Genomic DNA, 15,937 nt, shown 5'->3' on the forward strand with positions numbered 1-15,937 from the left:
TCTCTCTCTCTCTCTCTCTCTCTCTCTCTCTCTCTCTCTCTCTCTCTCTCTCTCTCTCTCTCTCTCTGTCTCGTGCAGCATTTCCCTTCCTGAGAAGCTGGAGTACATTGCCAACAAGTACGGCGAGCATTCCCATGAGAAATGGTCTTCAGAGAAGGTAGGTGAGCCAGCTGTGTGTGTGTGTGTGTGTGTGTGTGTGAGAGGGAGAGAGAGAGAGAGAGAGAGAGAGAGAGAGAGAGAGAGAGAGAGAGAGAGAGAGAGAGAGAGAGAGAGAGAGAGAGAGAGAGAGAGAGAGAGAGAGAGAGAGAGAGAGAGAGAGAGAGAGAGAGAGAGAGAGGGAGAGAGAGAGAGAGAGAGAGAGAGAGATTTTGTGAATGAACAATCGTCCACAGCACAAAATACATTACCCCCCGCCCTCCGAAAAGAAAATTTCCATATCTCATTTGGACTTGGGCTCATTTGCGAGGTTAGGTAGGTGTGTGTGTGTGTGTGTGTGTGTGTGTGTGTGTGTGTGTGTGTGTGTGTGTGTGTGTGTGTGTGTGTGTGTGTGTGTGTGTGTGTGTGTGTGTGTGTGTGTGTGTGTGTGTGTGTGTGTGTGTGCGCGTGCGTGTGTGCGCTTGCGTGCCTGTGTGCGTGTGTGCGTGCATACGTCTTTGTCTGTGAGTATGTGTATCTCTCTTTAACAGTTCTCTCATACTGACTGCCATATTGTGTTGCTCGCAGCTGGCTCAGGGCTGGAGTCACGGAGAGAAGGTGGATAACGAGGCCAAAACCCATCCCTTACTGCAGCCGTATAAATCACTCAGCGAAAAGGTGCTACTGTCTCTGTGTGTGTGTGTGTGTGTGTGTGTGTGTGTGTGTGTGTGTGTGTGTGTGTGTGTGTGTGTGTGTGTGTGTGTGTGTGTGTGTGTGTGTGTGTGTGTGGTGTGTGTTGTGTGTGTGTGTGTGTGTGTGTGTGTGTGTGTGTGTGTGTGTGTGTGTGTGTGTGTGTGTGTGTGTGTGTGTGTGTGTGTGTGTGTGTGAGATTACAGCCAACTGTGGCAGAAAGGAAAATCATGTAGAATCTTGTATATTCAATGAAGTCGTATCGGTACAACACATTTTACCTGACATTACAGCTCCCTTTTTACAAGTCCACAATTGTGTTGTGTCCTATCATTTCTAAAATCATGGCACAATTTGTTTGCTCATAACCAATGAACTGTGGGAGAGTGGAATTATTCAAACTCTGTACAAAGAAGTTGTACAACACAACATAATGAAGTAAAGCCTCAAGCAAATTACAAGTCATGCCTCTGGAATCAAATGAAAAATTCCCAACCACTGTGCTTTCTATCATGTTGAGTTTTATCTGCCGTGTGTGTGTGTGTGTGTGTGTGCGTGCGTGCGTGCGTGCGTGCGTGCGTGCGTGCGTGCGTGTGCATTTGTGTGTGTTTAAATGTGTGTGTAGGAGAGGGAGACATACCGCTACCCAGTGAAGGAGTCCCTGAAGAGCATGTTGGCTTTAGGCTGGAGCGTGGAGAGGACCAAAGAGGGAGAGGCTATTTTCAAGGAGGGCGAGAAACAGCGCAAGGCCTCTGAAGTAAGCTCATGTGAAGTTGAGTTCAAGACTGAAGACAATGCCTGGGCTTTTTGACTTGCCACTTTTTATGTACAAACATGCCTCCATGATGCCGAGAGCATCATCAAGGGAAGGTTAAGATGATATACATATGAGTAAAGAAAGATATAGAAAGATTTTTAAGGAAACCTAGTCGGCAGACTACACCATAAAGAGTATTCTTCTCTTTTTCTCTAGAGTGGAGCATATACCCCAATACCACTGGATTTGGACAATGTGGTTCTCTCAAGAGAGGTGCAGGTGAGTCGCACTTTAGTCAAGATATAAACATAAAATAATTTTCTGTTGCTTGGTTTTCCAGTCATTTGACCTCAGGTCATAAGGAAAGGGATCAGAATTTAAATATGCAAATAATTCTTGCAGCTGTTCAGAGGGTGGTGAAAATGTAAGGATGTAAATTATTTTAATGACGGCTATGGCCTTTTATGCAGGTCTTTTATTGTCTCTGACTTCCTCCAAATGCCACGAGAGAAGCACACCTTAAAATGTCATTAGCATTTGGAAATGGATCCAACTCCAACTTTGGAGACTTGAACCGATCACAAGCTGTGTTTATGACTGTAGTAATAATGATGACTTTATTTAATGCCAAGGTTCTCTACATTAGTTCAAACAACTAATAGAATGTGAAATGCTGTCAATTAAAATTTTGTTTGAGTGATTTATTTGTACTGTATCCTACTGTACATCAATCCTTCTTCCGGTGAACTGAATAATTCATCTATTAACCCCTTAGCGCAGCACTATGGCTCTCTCTAATGTCATAGCAATGTTGTTATGATATAGTTAAGCATTTTCAGCAAGTGAATAGGGTCGCCGGCGACCCCTGCTGCAGTAAGAGGCTACGCCCTATGTTTGTTGTTATATCTCTTGGGCCTATTCAAGGTATTTGGGGGCCCTAGGCTACTATTCAAGAAGGGGCCCCACAAGAGGGATTTTGGAAGAGGTATCATTGTACTTTTTGGTCATTGAATTTATTGACTTTTTTTCTCGCTCACATAATTGTCATTAAAGTCATTTGGAATACAATTAGGCCTTCATAGCTAGGCATGGTACGGTTTGCGTTGCAAACCGAGACCGTACGGTTTGCATGTCACGGAACGGGGTAGTGGGCAACCGCAAGGTGCCCACAGTTTAAAAAAAAAAAATAGGCCTAATAATAGAGTGACCACCGGCGGACGACGCTATTAAAATCCTACTACTTTTACAAGCATAAAACACAAAGACTACGTAGGATATTGAGTGTGGAAAGACTGATTTCTATCAGCCAACTGAAAGACATAATGTAACAGCATGCGCCAGCTGACTAGGCTACAGTAGCCTACAAGCAAGTGCAGGTCGGTCAGCGCGTCACCCTCTCCCCCCTCTCTCTCCACGTCAGCGCAAGTGACTGTTCCCAGCCTTTATGCTGACCATTTTAAATTAAATGAACATGAATTTACAAACAATGACAGATTAGCAGAACAAAGTAGACTATGACTTACGTTACAGTAGCCTAGTGTAGGCTATATCCACATGGCATTGAATGGGGATTCCGGACGGCAAAATGCGAGATAATTGAACATATCCATCAGATTCAGTGCGCTGTCCTTAACTGCAATCAACTGTAGGCCTAATTATATTTAGCTAGTTAAACTCTGATGGACGGAAGGGGACTTTGTGCTGTTGCCTAGTTAACATTGATGTTTAACACCATAACAAAAATAAAATTTGACTGTTTTAAAAGGCTCAGCTTCACAGGAGTTTTGTGAAACATTCTTGTGCATACACTTCTAAAAAAAAAACGATCTTTTAAAATTATTTGTTACCTTAACTTTCACATTTTAACATAACATAACCCTATCACTTGTTCACTTAAAATTGAATTTGACTTCTGATTTTACTTCTATGCTTCTCACGGCCGGCAGTTTCATGATAGGAAGCAACTGATTCATAAGCGCAAAACTCGCAGAAAGCGGTGTCAAAATAAAAGCCCAATTCGTTCTCAGTGTGTCATTAACCAAAATAGTCATACTACACTGACCTAATGGTCCCATTACCTACAGGAGTGTAGCTGTTTTATTTTTACACGTCAAATGTGTTATAGCATGTAATATTTCAATATTTGTCAACTTAAAAGTTAGGACTTAGTTCTCCCTTTTTGTGAAATAAATGGAAGCATGTTAAAATCATTGATATCTTTCCTCTTTCAGTTGGGTTAAATGAAGTCAAATTCAACATACCCATGATAAGCTTACATTTTCATTCAATTTTTTATATAATACATTTTATTTAAAAAAAAAAAAAAAAAAAAAAAAACAGAACCGTACAAAACCGAAAACCGTGACCTTGAAACCGTGATATGGACCGAACCGTGACATTTGTGAACCGTACCACCCCTATTCATAGCCAGTCAATACTAGTGGGCCTCCTTTCATCTGGGGGTCCTTGGCAATTGCCTAGTGTGCTTGCCTGGTTGTGACAGTCTTGACTATCTCTCATAAAGCAACCTCTATCATTCCCACAGGGCATGGTGGAGATTGTGGCCGAGAACTACCACAACATCTGGGCCAAGAAGAAGAAGGCAGAACTCACGAGCAAAGGTGGGTTCCTTCCCTTTCATTCCCTGGTACAACCTTAACGTATGAGGATAGCACGCTATATCACGCGTGTCTGGACATACTTTGTGTCGTACCTCATTCCTCAGCCTCAGGGAACGGTGGTTAGATTTTTAACCTTGCGTTTTATTTCCTTACTGTATTTCCTTATTGAGATAAGGTAAGATGAATGTCCAGCCCCTTGTCTTTTAAGTGTCAGTAACAATACATCATCAGTTCATTTCACAATAATCGTGTGGCTGTCCAAACATGTATGGCTTCTTTCAAAGTGGTGTCCTTTTTTTACTGGGCATGTTAAAGAAAGCATGTAAGGTGTACTGCAAAAGTCTTTGTTCAGTTTTGTTAGCTTGTTTGCTTCCATTTGATTCAACATGATCCCTAAAGAAAACCTAACCTGACTTTTGACAGATAAATGTTCCGCTTTGCTCAACACAAACATCTGGGAAGGCTGCATTGGAGACGCCGGAGGAGGTGGCATATCCGGTCGGGATAAGAGCGAAAAGTTCATTTAAAAAATGGTTTAAAACCGTCTTTTAAAGGATGTGGTAGACAATTACACAGTTGTAATTGATTCAAGCCTCCATTGTTGTCAGAAAGAGACCATTGCTAGTATTCTTACGTATATTAATCAAAGTTATGTTAATAGCCATCTATTCATTTCTTCTATTCATTTTCCTAGAGTGTTTGATTTAAAAAAATTTTTTTCCTGCTCCATGTTTCTCCCCATCTCATAATTATGTCATCAAAGCTATCACTCTGTGCCTCTGGCATCTCTCTTAATCCCCCCTCTAAGGTGTGAACTAAGGGGATGATGCCATTCCCTTTTTGGTGCCCCATGAGACAGCATGCATGAAGTACAAGCTACCTTGCATGGTATAAGGATTGGACGACGGTTATGATTAAACTGAAAGAGGCTGGCTTGACTAATTGAGCTGTAAGCAATACTCTCCCTAGGCTTGAGCTTAGTGGGCTAGGGCAGCTGTTTGTGGGGAATGGGGATTGGAGTGGCGTGGCTGGTATTGGTTGTGTTGGTAGCGTTGATGTTTCCTGGCGTGATATCATTTGCATCTTGCTTTTGCAGGAGGCACCCATGCCCTACTGGTGCCCTACGACACGCTGACGGCCAAGGAGAAGTTCCGCGACCGTGAGAAAGCTCAGGAGCTCTTCAAATTCCTGCAGATCAACGGCTACGCTATTAGCAGGTGAGAACGGGAAAAGGGAGGCCACAGCACTTATGGGCTGCCAGCTCAACTACATTACATTACATCATAGTATTAGCAAGTGGGGAAGCTGCTAGTCTGGCTATTCTATTAGCAGGTGAGAAAGGAAAAACATTGGTCACTACGCTACGTTGGCTAGGGATGCCAGATTGACTACATTGCATTTACAGTATTAACAGGTGAGAAGGAGAGAGATTCCGCTACTGTGACTATTAGCACGTGAGAAAGAATCACAACTGTGGCTATGTCATTATCAAGTCAGAAAGCAGACAGAGAGGCAGAGACGCTTGTTCCTATTGATCTCACAACGAAGGCATGTTCAGATAGGCAACTGAATATTGCATAATGATTTACGTATCACGTCAAATCATGAGTAATAGAGTAGCCTCTTGCAGTTATTGACGTAAACCACATTAACACAACACTCCCTGCAAGGCTGCACCAATTGAAACTGGAAAAGAGAAACCGAGTTATAGCCAAAGTTTACAATGTAAAAATGTTTTGTAATTATCCAGAAGGATCAGGAAGCGCGCTCAACACCTTTTCTTCTTTTTTACACTGGGTGCTTAACTTCGTCAATGAATGAACTCAAATCTCAAAAGAAAGTGAATAAAGAAGCACTCATCAGATTTCTTTGGCGATTTCACACTGAAGAAGGTTGTAAGCCCGAAACATCTGTGATGTGAGGCTATTAAAAATGAAAAAAAGAAATCTGATGAGTGCTTCTTTATTCACTTTCTTTTGTAATTATCTAGGCCATATATCTACGATGATGTTTTCCATCTTACGCTACTTTAATAAATCAAAGCCAGTAGGCTATGATGTAAGCAAACATCTTCTATTAGAGTAAGATAACCCATACTCCGCCCACCCAATGTCAAGGAGTGTGCTCAAGTTTGGTCTCGTAAGAGGGCGTTGTCCCCTCCTTCTTGTTTTTCTGTGGCATTTGGTGATGGCTTACATGAGATGTGTGCTACCACCATCTACAGTGCCAAGGGAACTCCATTCATTCTCAACTGGTGTCCTAACCGAAGGTCTCCTAAAGGGGCGTTCACCTGACATCACATGGATCCAGGAAATGCACAGGCTTGAAGTATCTTACTCTAATAGAAGATGTTTGATGTAAGGTTTTAAGCTGGCATGATGTGGTGCATGCCGCTTTAGGGGACCAGAGTGGGAGTGGGAAAGTCACACCAATTTAGGAGGCCGGAATTGATCCAACTTTGTGGCATTGGTGATGCGGATAGTGCATGTCTTGGTTACCATATTGAAAAGCGTTGGTGAGTTGTCATCCGTCTGGGATCTGTCTGTGCAGAGGCCATCAGGACATGGAGCAGGAGGCTGCGAGCATGGAGAAGAGGTTCGCCTCCAAGTTCCTGAAGAGGGTGCTGGGATACGTGGACTCTGCCCAGGAGTTCATCGCCCACTTGGGTGAGTGCAGAGATTTGGATGAGCCAAATATGGGATAACCTTTTTCCTTACTCTAACCTTACTGTAAATCGCAATGACTAATGAATACCCCTGGTTTGCCAGAGTTTGGCAATGACCAGTAATATATTGTTAACAAATGCCATAGTGTCATAGTGATGTTGTTATGTTGTTCTAGACTAGCCTCATGACTCATGACCTAAATTACCATTACACTTCCTGTACAACAGAACTAGTGAACTATATAACTAGTGAAGAGGCTATACTGCAGAAGAAAACAATCCACTCACTGGTTTACCCTTCCTGATGACTTTTTACCAGCTAGAAGCTTTTGCAGATTAGAAGTTGCACAAACAACAGTGTGTGAACTTCTTCTCTGTTAAGGCCTGCTGATCATGTGGTACTGATGAGTTGTGTTTTGTGACTTCATCACCTTTGTCAAGTAAACAACATCCTCTGGTCTTCTTCCAGAGGCCATGGCTTCCAGTGGCAAGACTGACAAATCCCCTCATGAACAAGAGATCAAGTTTTTCGCCAAGGTATATCACCCATTGCATTTGTATTTTCCTGTGATTATAGTAAACTAAAGCTTACAATAATAATAATAATAATAAAAATAATAATAAAAATAAGTTATATATTGGAACAGTAACAATATACAGTATATTGGGAAAAGAAGACAGAAGGGATGGAGAGTGCACAAGGTTGGAGATCTTTGTGAAAAATAACAGCAATGCCTCCTCTGCCCTCAGTGTGTGGTTTGTCCTGGTAGAAATATCCAGTAGAGGTGGCTTGGTTGAGTAAAAATAGTCCTGGGGTTTTTGATGTTTTCTTTAGGGACAGAGGGACAAGTTGTTTATCCGTGATGAAATTGTTTAAAGGTGCACTGTGTAGGATGGTGGCCAGAGTAGGTATTGCAACTATGCTCCTCATTGCAACTGGCGCCAAATGTGATCTTTCCATGAATATTTACTACATAATAAAATAATATTTACCATATGGCCAAAGTACAGTCATAATGAATACTTAGGAGGTATTCATGAAAAAGGTAACATTTGTAAATAGGCAGCATGAATTCTGGAGAGAAACTGCTAAAAATGTTGTGCAGTGCACTAGGGCTGAAACGAAACAGTCAACTCACCATTCAGTTTGCATCATGATTTTTGACCTATGGTTCGATACACCCCACGATTTCTAAAATGTATCTCCACTGAAGTTTGGAAACACTATCACATCAAATCATAAGGTTGTTTTCTGGACTAATGGGTAATAAAACTTTGAAAGGGCGTATCACGATACTGCCTCCTTGTATCACGATACAGTATCGTGACTCTGTGTATCACGATTTCTCGGTTCGATACAATATCGTTACAGCCCTACAGTGCACCATTAGGCGTTTATTGCTGAGGGATCCCTCCTCCTGCTTCCCCTTTGCTAGGTCCTGCTGCCCCTGATCGACCAGTACTTCAAGAACCACTGCATGTACTTCCTGTCCACCCCAAGCAAAAACCTGAGCAGCAGTGGCTACGCCACCAATAAGGAGAAGGAGAGGGTGGCCAGGTACAGTACAACCACTTCCCTAGAGTTGACACCTCTGACCAAAAACAGGAACCCAATCGAACTTCTTGCTTATAAGCGATAACATCTTTCATTTCCTGTTCCAGGAAAATATAAAGTAAAAAAAACCTGAGCAATACACTATAGCCTCCTAGTGCTCTCCACTCGTAGCACCCGTGACACACTAATTTTTGTCCATTTTCGGCCATCTTTGGTGTTTGTTTGTTCTTCCTATCGTCAATATACAGTATCTTACAACAAAACTGTAATGTCTTCTCTCTCCTGCCCATCTCTGTTCTCTTTTCTGCAGCTTGTTCTGTAAGCTGGCCGCTCTTGTGCGGCACAGGATCTCTCTCTTTGGTAAGATAATGGCCTGTCCACCTCCAACACTTCTTCATTCCCATGACTGCTGGGATTCTTAGATGCCACTCTCTACTCTCTCCCCCAAACTTTCCCTGAGCCAACTCATGTAACTGTCCTTGCCTTCATTCTCTCTCCTTCATTCTCTCTCTCTCTCTCTCTCTCTCTCTCTCTCTCTCTCTCTCTCTCTCTCTCTCTCTCTCTCCTTTATCGTTCCCCCTCTCTCATATCTCCAGTTTTTTAATGTGCTTTTTTGTCACCCCCTTCTGCGTCTTTTTTAATCTCCCTCTTCCGTTTTTTTCCTTTTCATTGTCCTTTTCTCTCTCCCTATACAATATGTCCCTTATGTCTATATGTCTATCCCCCCTTCTCTTTGTTACCTGTCTTTCTCTCTCACTCCCCTCTGCCTTTCATTTTCTTTTGAATTCCTTTTTTGCTCTCCCTTTCTGTTTTCTTTCAAATCTCTCTCTCTCTCTCTCTCTCTCCCTCTCTCTCTCTCTCTCTCTCTCTCTCTCTCTCTCTCTCTCTCTCTCTCTCTCCTCTTTCCCTCCCTACCCATTCTCTCTCACCCCTTATTTCTCTCAAATGTCTGTGTGTCCAGGTGTTGATTCTCCTACAATGGTGAACTGTCTGCACATCCTGGCTCAAACGCTGGACTTCAGGTTCGATCACACTGTCAAATGCATCTCAAATCCCCTGAATTAGTTTCAGTTTGCAGGCTACTAATGTCAAGTTAAAATGACCCATATTTCACTAATTACATCTTGTGGGGAAAACTAGTTTTGTGTTGCATTTCAAATGAAGCGCTACATACTGTGCGTTTACGGCCTTAGTCTACATGACTGCATGACTGGCGTATATGGGTGTAGGTGATTCATGGCCCTGGAGGTGAACCTCCCCTTTGTGATCTTTGTGGTTGTCTATCAAGTAAGCATATTCTATCTTTCTCTGCCATTTGAATAAAAAACTGCAGTTTTTTTTAAAGAAGGTACTATATTAGATATATCTAATAAATCATTTTGACAAGGTTCCAACTTTACAGCTTTCAAATGAATTTAATTCATCACCACCATCATCATCATCATCAACTTTATTTCCAGATTCAAGGTCCACTTTATTATCTGTATAGGCCATGAAATCGCCACAACTGCTTAAATGGCAATAAACAGAAACAAACAAAAGACTTCCTGCCCACTCCACCCCCCACAGGACGGTGATGAAGTCGGGCTCGGAGCTGGTGAAGGCGGGCGTGCGGACGTTCTTCGAGAACGCGGCGGAGGACCTTGAGAAGACCCTGGAGAACCTGAAGCTGGGCAAGATGGCGCAGCGCAGCCAGATGAAGGGCGTGGCCCAGATCATCAACTACACCACCACCGCCCTGCTGCCCATCCTCACCCCGCTCTTCACACACGTCTCCCACCACCACTTCAAGGCCGACCTGCTGTGTACGTGGGCCTCATGATCACATATGTGTACACACAAACAAGCACGCACACACATTCACATTATAAAATAAAATAACATTAAATGTCGTTTAGCTGACGCCTTTGTCCAAAGCAACTTACAGTCGTTTACAGGGTATTGGTTACAGTGCCTGGAGCTTTATGGTGCTAGGCGCCTTGCTCAGGGGCACCTCAGCCATGGACAGTGGTTGGGAATGGGATGGTGAGATTCGAACCTGCAACCCTTTGATTTGAAAGCCCAACTCCTTAACCATTAGGCTCCTACTGCCCCAACATACCTTCCCCAAAAAGAAAAGCCAAAGGCATACTGCATTACTTGTAAGACACAATATCATCTGTGTTGATTAGGGCTTAATTAGGACTAGTTACCATTTGCAGTATCTCAATTTTTGGTCTATGAAAATAACACTCTCAAATTATTTTTCTTATCTGAGAGCAAGTTTCATATCATATCATTTCATATCATCAGATGAAATAGCCATATCAGTTAACATTTGCAGACATGTGTAGTGTGTGACTCATTCAACAAAAACCTGATTAATTTAAAAGGGAGTAAAAATGCTAAAGGGGGAGGGATATCCATTTATTTGGATAAGAATTCAAATAAGTCCACTGACAGGTGGGACATTTTTAGGCCAATTAAACTTTTATGAAATGAAAAATATGCTAGGAGCCTCAAGAAGCAGTAATGGCCTCTCCGTACATCTATTTTTGCTATGACTGCAAGTCTAAATTTGCCAAATGTGTTCATTGTTCTTTATTTTCCAGTGGATGACGTCCAGCTATCCTGCTATCGTATCCTGACCAGTCTCTACTCTTTGGGCATTGGCAAAAACGCTTATGTTGAGAAGTACGACACCATCATCACATCTTGGTCCAAAGGCTGAAATGTATCTCCTTAAATCACTCCTCAGAGTGATATAATTTTGCAACTGTAGTTAAGGTTGCCTCTAATTCCCAGCAGTGGTTCATTATTCCCTCTACGACATCTCCAGCATTTTAAATAAGACTCTTTAATTGAGGGCTATTTGGGAAATGGGCCAGGTTTTGTGAGTAAGGTAATGGGCCAGTTTTTGTGAGTTTGTAATGAATGTAGTTCAAGGTGACTGTGTAACTACTGCTGTGGGGATAGTACGGTTGGTCTCTACATGCGCATCATTCAAGGTGAATATGTCATCACTACCACTGTGGGTTCTCTTTCGGTCGAATCGTTCGACACAGACTGTGACTCTATGGGGTTTAGCGCCCTCGCGCGACCGCTCTTTTGCGAGGGCGCTAAACCCCATAGAGTCACAGTCTGTGTCTCACTAATCTCCCTCAGAGAACCGAGGGTATAGAAAATACCCATACGTTTTTTTCTGGGGCTGGTGAGATGGCTTTTTAAAGCAGATCAAGGTGTTGGGAATATTAGCGGTATAGTGTGTTTCTGGGCCATTGAGATCCCTAATGTAGTTTAAGGTCAGTGTGTTTCTAGTGTTTGTGGGGCTAGTGAGTGAGATTGCAGAGCTCAGAGTAATGTGCTCCTGAAAACTGCTCTGCTCCAGTTCCAACATACTGTATTGTCTGATTGTTTTAATTATGTTTCAGATTTGTCTGTGTTTTACAGTTACTTTCATTTCATTTTGTTTTGATCAAATGTCAAGACTGAACACTGTAAAACTGAGCTATGCAGATATGTAGAAATCCAGTAGAATATTGCAATATATTGCACTATGATCCAGTATTTCAGTGTATTGTGATGGTATCGTATGGGGACTCTGCCGATAGCAGGCATAACTGGTGTCATCTGGCATCATGCAGGCAGCTGCCAGTGCTGGGGGAGAGTCTGTCCGCAGTGGTGGGGGCCATGCCGGTGGCCTTCCTGGAGCCAGAGCTCAACGCACACAACCCCCTCTCTGTCTTCAACACCAAGACCCCACGCGAAAGAGCCAGTGAGTTTGGACTTCTTACATTTTACATTAGCGTCTCAAAAGTGCACAGCTGGAAGTGAGGGCTCACCTGGGAAACTCCCATTGTCATTGTGACAAAGCACTCCACAGCACACAGGGATCATGGCACAAAACAAAATTGCATTTTATGCCTCACCCGTGCAAGGGGGTAGCCCGAAACGGTGCTCCAAGGGAGCAGTGCGGGGGGACGGTACCATGTTCAGGGGTCATGGAGAAGGATGGGGGAGAGCACTGGTTAGTTACTCCCCCCGTCCAGTGCTCTCCCCATCCTCCAAAACAAAGACATGAAGACTTGAAATCTTTAAATCCCCAATTCAAACTGAATTATAGCAAATGTCTGCAACACCGAGCCCCTGTCTCCTTTATTTTAATGTGACGTTTCGAGCAGCAAGCCCTTCAGATGTGCATGTTTTTTCTTTGTTAAACTTTAAACTGCGCTATGACCAGAGTTATAACAAACTGTTCTGCTTTAATGAACATGGTTTGTTCAACACTCACATTTCATTTCTAAATGCATCCCTCCACCTCAGTCCTGAGCATGCCCGACACGGTGGACGAGATGTGCCCGGACCTGCCCCCGCTGGACGGCCTGCTGAAGGACATCAGCGACCTGTCCGAGTCTGGCGCCCGCTACTCCGAGATTCCGCACATCATTGAGGTGGTGCTGCCCATGCTGTGCACCTACCTGTCCAACTGGTGGGAGAAGGGGCCCGACAACAGTGCCAGCGGCGCCAGCTGCTGCACCCGCGTTTCCTCCGAGCACCTGAACACCCTGCTGGGCAACATCCTCAAGCTGCTCAACAACAACCTGGGCATCGATGAAGCACCATGGATGAAGAGACTGGCAGGTGAGAAGACGCAATCCATTTAAAGGTGCACTGTGTAATATTTTTTTAGCCGTTTCTTTGCAGAACTCATGCTGCCCAGTCACAAATGTTACCCTTTTCACAAATAACTTACCACCACCATCATCCATCATCATTATTATTATTCCACTTTCCATATATGAAAAGGTGTCTGCCATTTTGAATTTCGAGAAATTGACATTTTTAGCTGCAAAACTTGTACTTTGGTCATACTAGAAAATATTTGTTTATTATTTATCAAATATTCATGAAAAGATCAAAATGACAATAGGCAACACAGTTTCAGTGAGCAACAGAGTTGCATTACCTGCTCTGGCCACCATCCTACACAGTGGACCTTTAAACGGTTACGGTTACTCGTGACTAATAGGTGACAGACATTTTTTTTTTGAATATTTAAGCAACATGTTAAAAGCTAATGCAATATTAAATGTGCAAAAAAAACACATAATTCTTGTTTGTTTTTGGTAGTCAATCTTTTGCCATCAAAGACGACAATGGCGGCCTTTGACACATGAAGCCTTTGACACATAGATCCCCATTGATATGCATCACTTCTCAATGTGAAGTGTCCTAGCCTTGTTGACATAGCCTTGGCTACGGAAAATTTGTGCACTGTTATGAATTGATATCAACATTCTTGTAGTTTTGTTGTACTTTTCAAATATCGCCACTATAGAAATACTGCCAACCGTTCGTGTTTACAGTTTAAAATCAGTTGACGTGACATGACGTGCACTTCCACAATTGCAAGCTAGTTCCATTATACAAGCGTCTCATAAGCTAACGAGTACTTCAACCGCATCTTGCAAGTGTGACTACGAAGGCTGACACACATCCAAGGGTGCACACTACACTTTGAGAAACAGTGGCTATGTCTCAAATCACGCACTTACAGTATGTCAGTGCACTGACAGCCAGTGCACAGTGCACACAGTGCACTGAGGTCTTTAGTGCATAGTGTCGTGGAAAAATGTGAGCACTATGCACTGTGTCCTTGCTGGAAGTGACGGCTGAGCATGGCATTAGCTCGCCAAAATATCAGTTGGCTACTGTTTACAATGCACAGCGTCTGGTGCTTGTATATTCATGTCCTTCACCCCAAAGGACAACAATCACACATACAATACTTTGGTTGGCATGTAAAGGTTGGTCTCCCATCAACATTACTTACAGAATTAGGAGACTGTTGACTAAACTCTTCTATTGAACTGAATGCCTCATTTCCTCCGTGTCATTGTCAACATGGCCGCCGTTTAGTGCGTGCAGTGTCCATCATTCAAGCACTGCATTTTCCGCCATTGTTAGGGGATCATCCTGGCACTTTCAGTGCACTGGCTCAACTGAAATTTTCAGCGTGAGCACCCTAAGCACTGAAAAACAGTGCCCGAAGTGCACAAGTACGTGATTTGAGACACAGCCAGTGATAGTTGGAAACTACTTCCAGGAAGTGGGTGTAGAACACAGAAAATGCAGTAAAGGTATTCATTTTAATTCATTTTACTTCATCTTTGCTTGTTATGTAGTCTCTAGTGAACAGAAAGCTGTTGCCTAGTATTATTTGAATCAACGTGAATCAAGTCACCAACCTACTTCCTGTACCTCAGTTGTCACAACTCTGAATTCCATGGCTCTGCCCCAGCCCATCATCAGCAAGGTCGTGCCAGACCTGTAGAAGAGCCACTACCTCTTCACTCTTGTTAGCATCTGATACATAATAATGAAATGTCTTGTTTCTATTGCCATCAGTCTTTCCAATCCTCTAGTGTTCACCCTGCCAATCATCAACCAGACCTTTTGAAAAGCCACTAACTGCCCACTCTTTTACATGTTAGCAACTCGCTAGCAACTTCCTGTTTGATGCTTTATAAAAGTCAGCTGTTTTTTTATCATCCATCCATCCATCTATCCTCCCATCCATCCATCCATCCATCCATCCATCCATCCATCCATCCATCCATCCATCCATCCATCCATCCATCCATCCATCCATCCATCCATCCATCCATCCATCCATCTATCCTCCCATCCATCTATGCATCCCTCTAGTGTTCACCCAGCCCATCATCTGCATGGCGGGGCCGGCCCTGCTGAAGAGCCACTACCTGCCCACGCTGGAGAAGATGAAGAAGAAGACGGTGAAGGTGGTGTCGGAGGAGGAAGCCCTGAAGGCCGAGACCAAGGGTGACACGCAGGCCGCCGAGCTGCAGATCCTCGACGAGTTTGCTGTGCTCTGCCGAGACCTATACGCCTTCTACCCCATGCTCATCCGCTACGTGGACAACTTCAGGTAAGAACCAAATACTATGGCACACAGACATGGAACAAAGACAAACAGTCAGATTTATTGACAGACAAACGAACAGGGCTATGCAGAGAACTGTACGCTCTTTCGTTACGTCAAACCCTGGTAGTGGGAACCAAGAGACAAATACAGGCAGATAGTGAAATGAACAGGTAGACAGAAAGCTGGTAGATAGATAGGACAGTTGGGTAAATTAAGACAGACAGAAAGATTGAATTGACAGACAAGTGCTCTGCAAAGACCTTTATACCTTTATAAGGTCAAGCAAGTGACCAGGGATGGACAATGATTTTGGCCCAAGAGCCGCTTTGGGTTTAGAATATTGACTGAAAGTCCAGATGTCACAGGCTTGACTTGACCAAACTATTGGCTTTCCTGTGTCATTAATAAAATACATACACTGAAAAAAGTTATTGGCTGAAAAAAAGTTATTGCCTGCACATTGTAATGGAATGTACGTCCCGTACGTTTTTAGATTCATCCAGTAGCCTGGGTTAATCTTAAAAATCTGCGATCTCAAAGATCAGTGATCTCTAAGATCTCTATCTTGGGTAGACATTTTTTCAGAAGT

General features: G+C 43.2%; 1 protein-coding gene across 5 annotated transcripts in view; it reads left to right on the forward strand.

The window, feature by feature from the left end:
* The window catches only part of LOC134468876 (ryanodine receptor 3-like), a 204,102-nt gene that overhangs the window by 153,016 nt on the left and 35,149 nt on the right, over positions 1-15,937 (forward strand). For all 5 annotated transcript variants that reach the window (XM_063222788.1, XM_063222790.1, XM_063222791.1 and 2 more), the window contains 16 exons: positions 79-157; positions 724-813; positions 1,451-1,582; positions 1,799-1,861; positions 4,128-4,203; positions 5,300-5,420; positions 6,754-6,869; positions 7,338-7,405; positions 8,305-8,426; positions 8,734-8,783; positions 9,385-9,445; positions 9,993-10,228; positions 11,015-11,096; positions 12,047-12,177; positions 12,726-13,043; positions 15,111-15,351. In XM_063222788.1, coding sequence (XP_063078858.1) covers positions 79-157; positions 724-813; positions 1,451-1,582; positions 1,799-1,861; positions 4,128-4,203; positions 5,300-5,420; positions 6,754-6,869; positions 7,338-7,405; positions 8,305-8,426; positions 8,734-8,783; positions 9,385-9,445; positions 9,993-10,228; positions 11,015-11,096; positions 12,047-12,177; positions 12,726-13,043; positions 15,111-15,351 — 1,986 coding nt within the window. The remainder of the gene's footprint in view (positions 1-78; positions 158-723; positions 814-1,450; positions 1,583-1,798; positions 1,862-4,127; positions 4,204-5,299; positions 5,421-6,753; positions 6,870-7,337; positions 7,406-8,304; positions 8,427-8,733; positions 8,784-9,384; positions 9,446-9,992; positions 10,229-11,014; positions 11,097-12,046; positions 12,178-12,725; positions 13,044-15,110; positions 15,352-15,937) is intronic.

This window comes from Engraulis encrasicolus, chromosome 18 (genome assembly GCF_034702125.1).
Source record: "Engraulis encrasicolus isolate BLACKSEA-1 chromosome 18, IST_EnEncr_1.0, whole genome shotgun sequence".
In the NCBI taxonomy this organism is placed as follows: domain Eukaryota; kingdom Metazoa; phylum Chordata; class Actinopteri; order Clupeiformes; family Engraulidae; genus Engraulis; species Engraulis encrasicolus.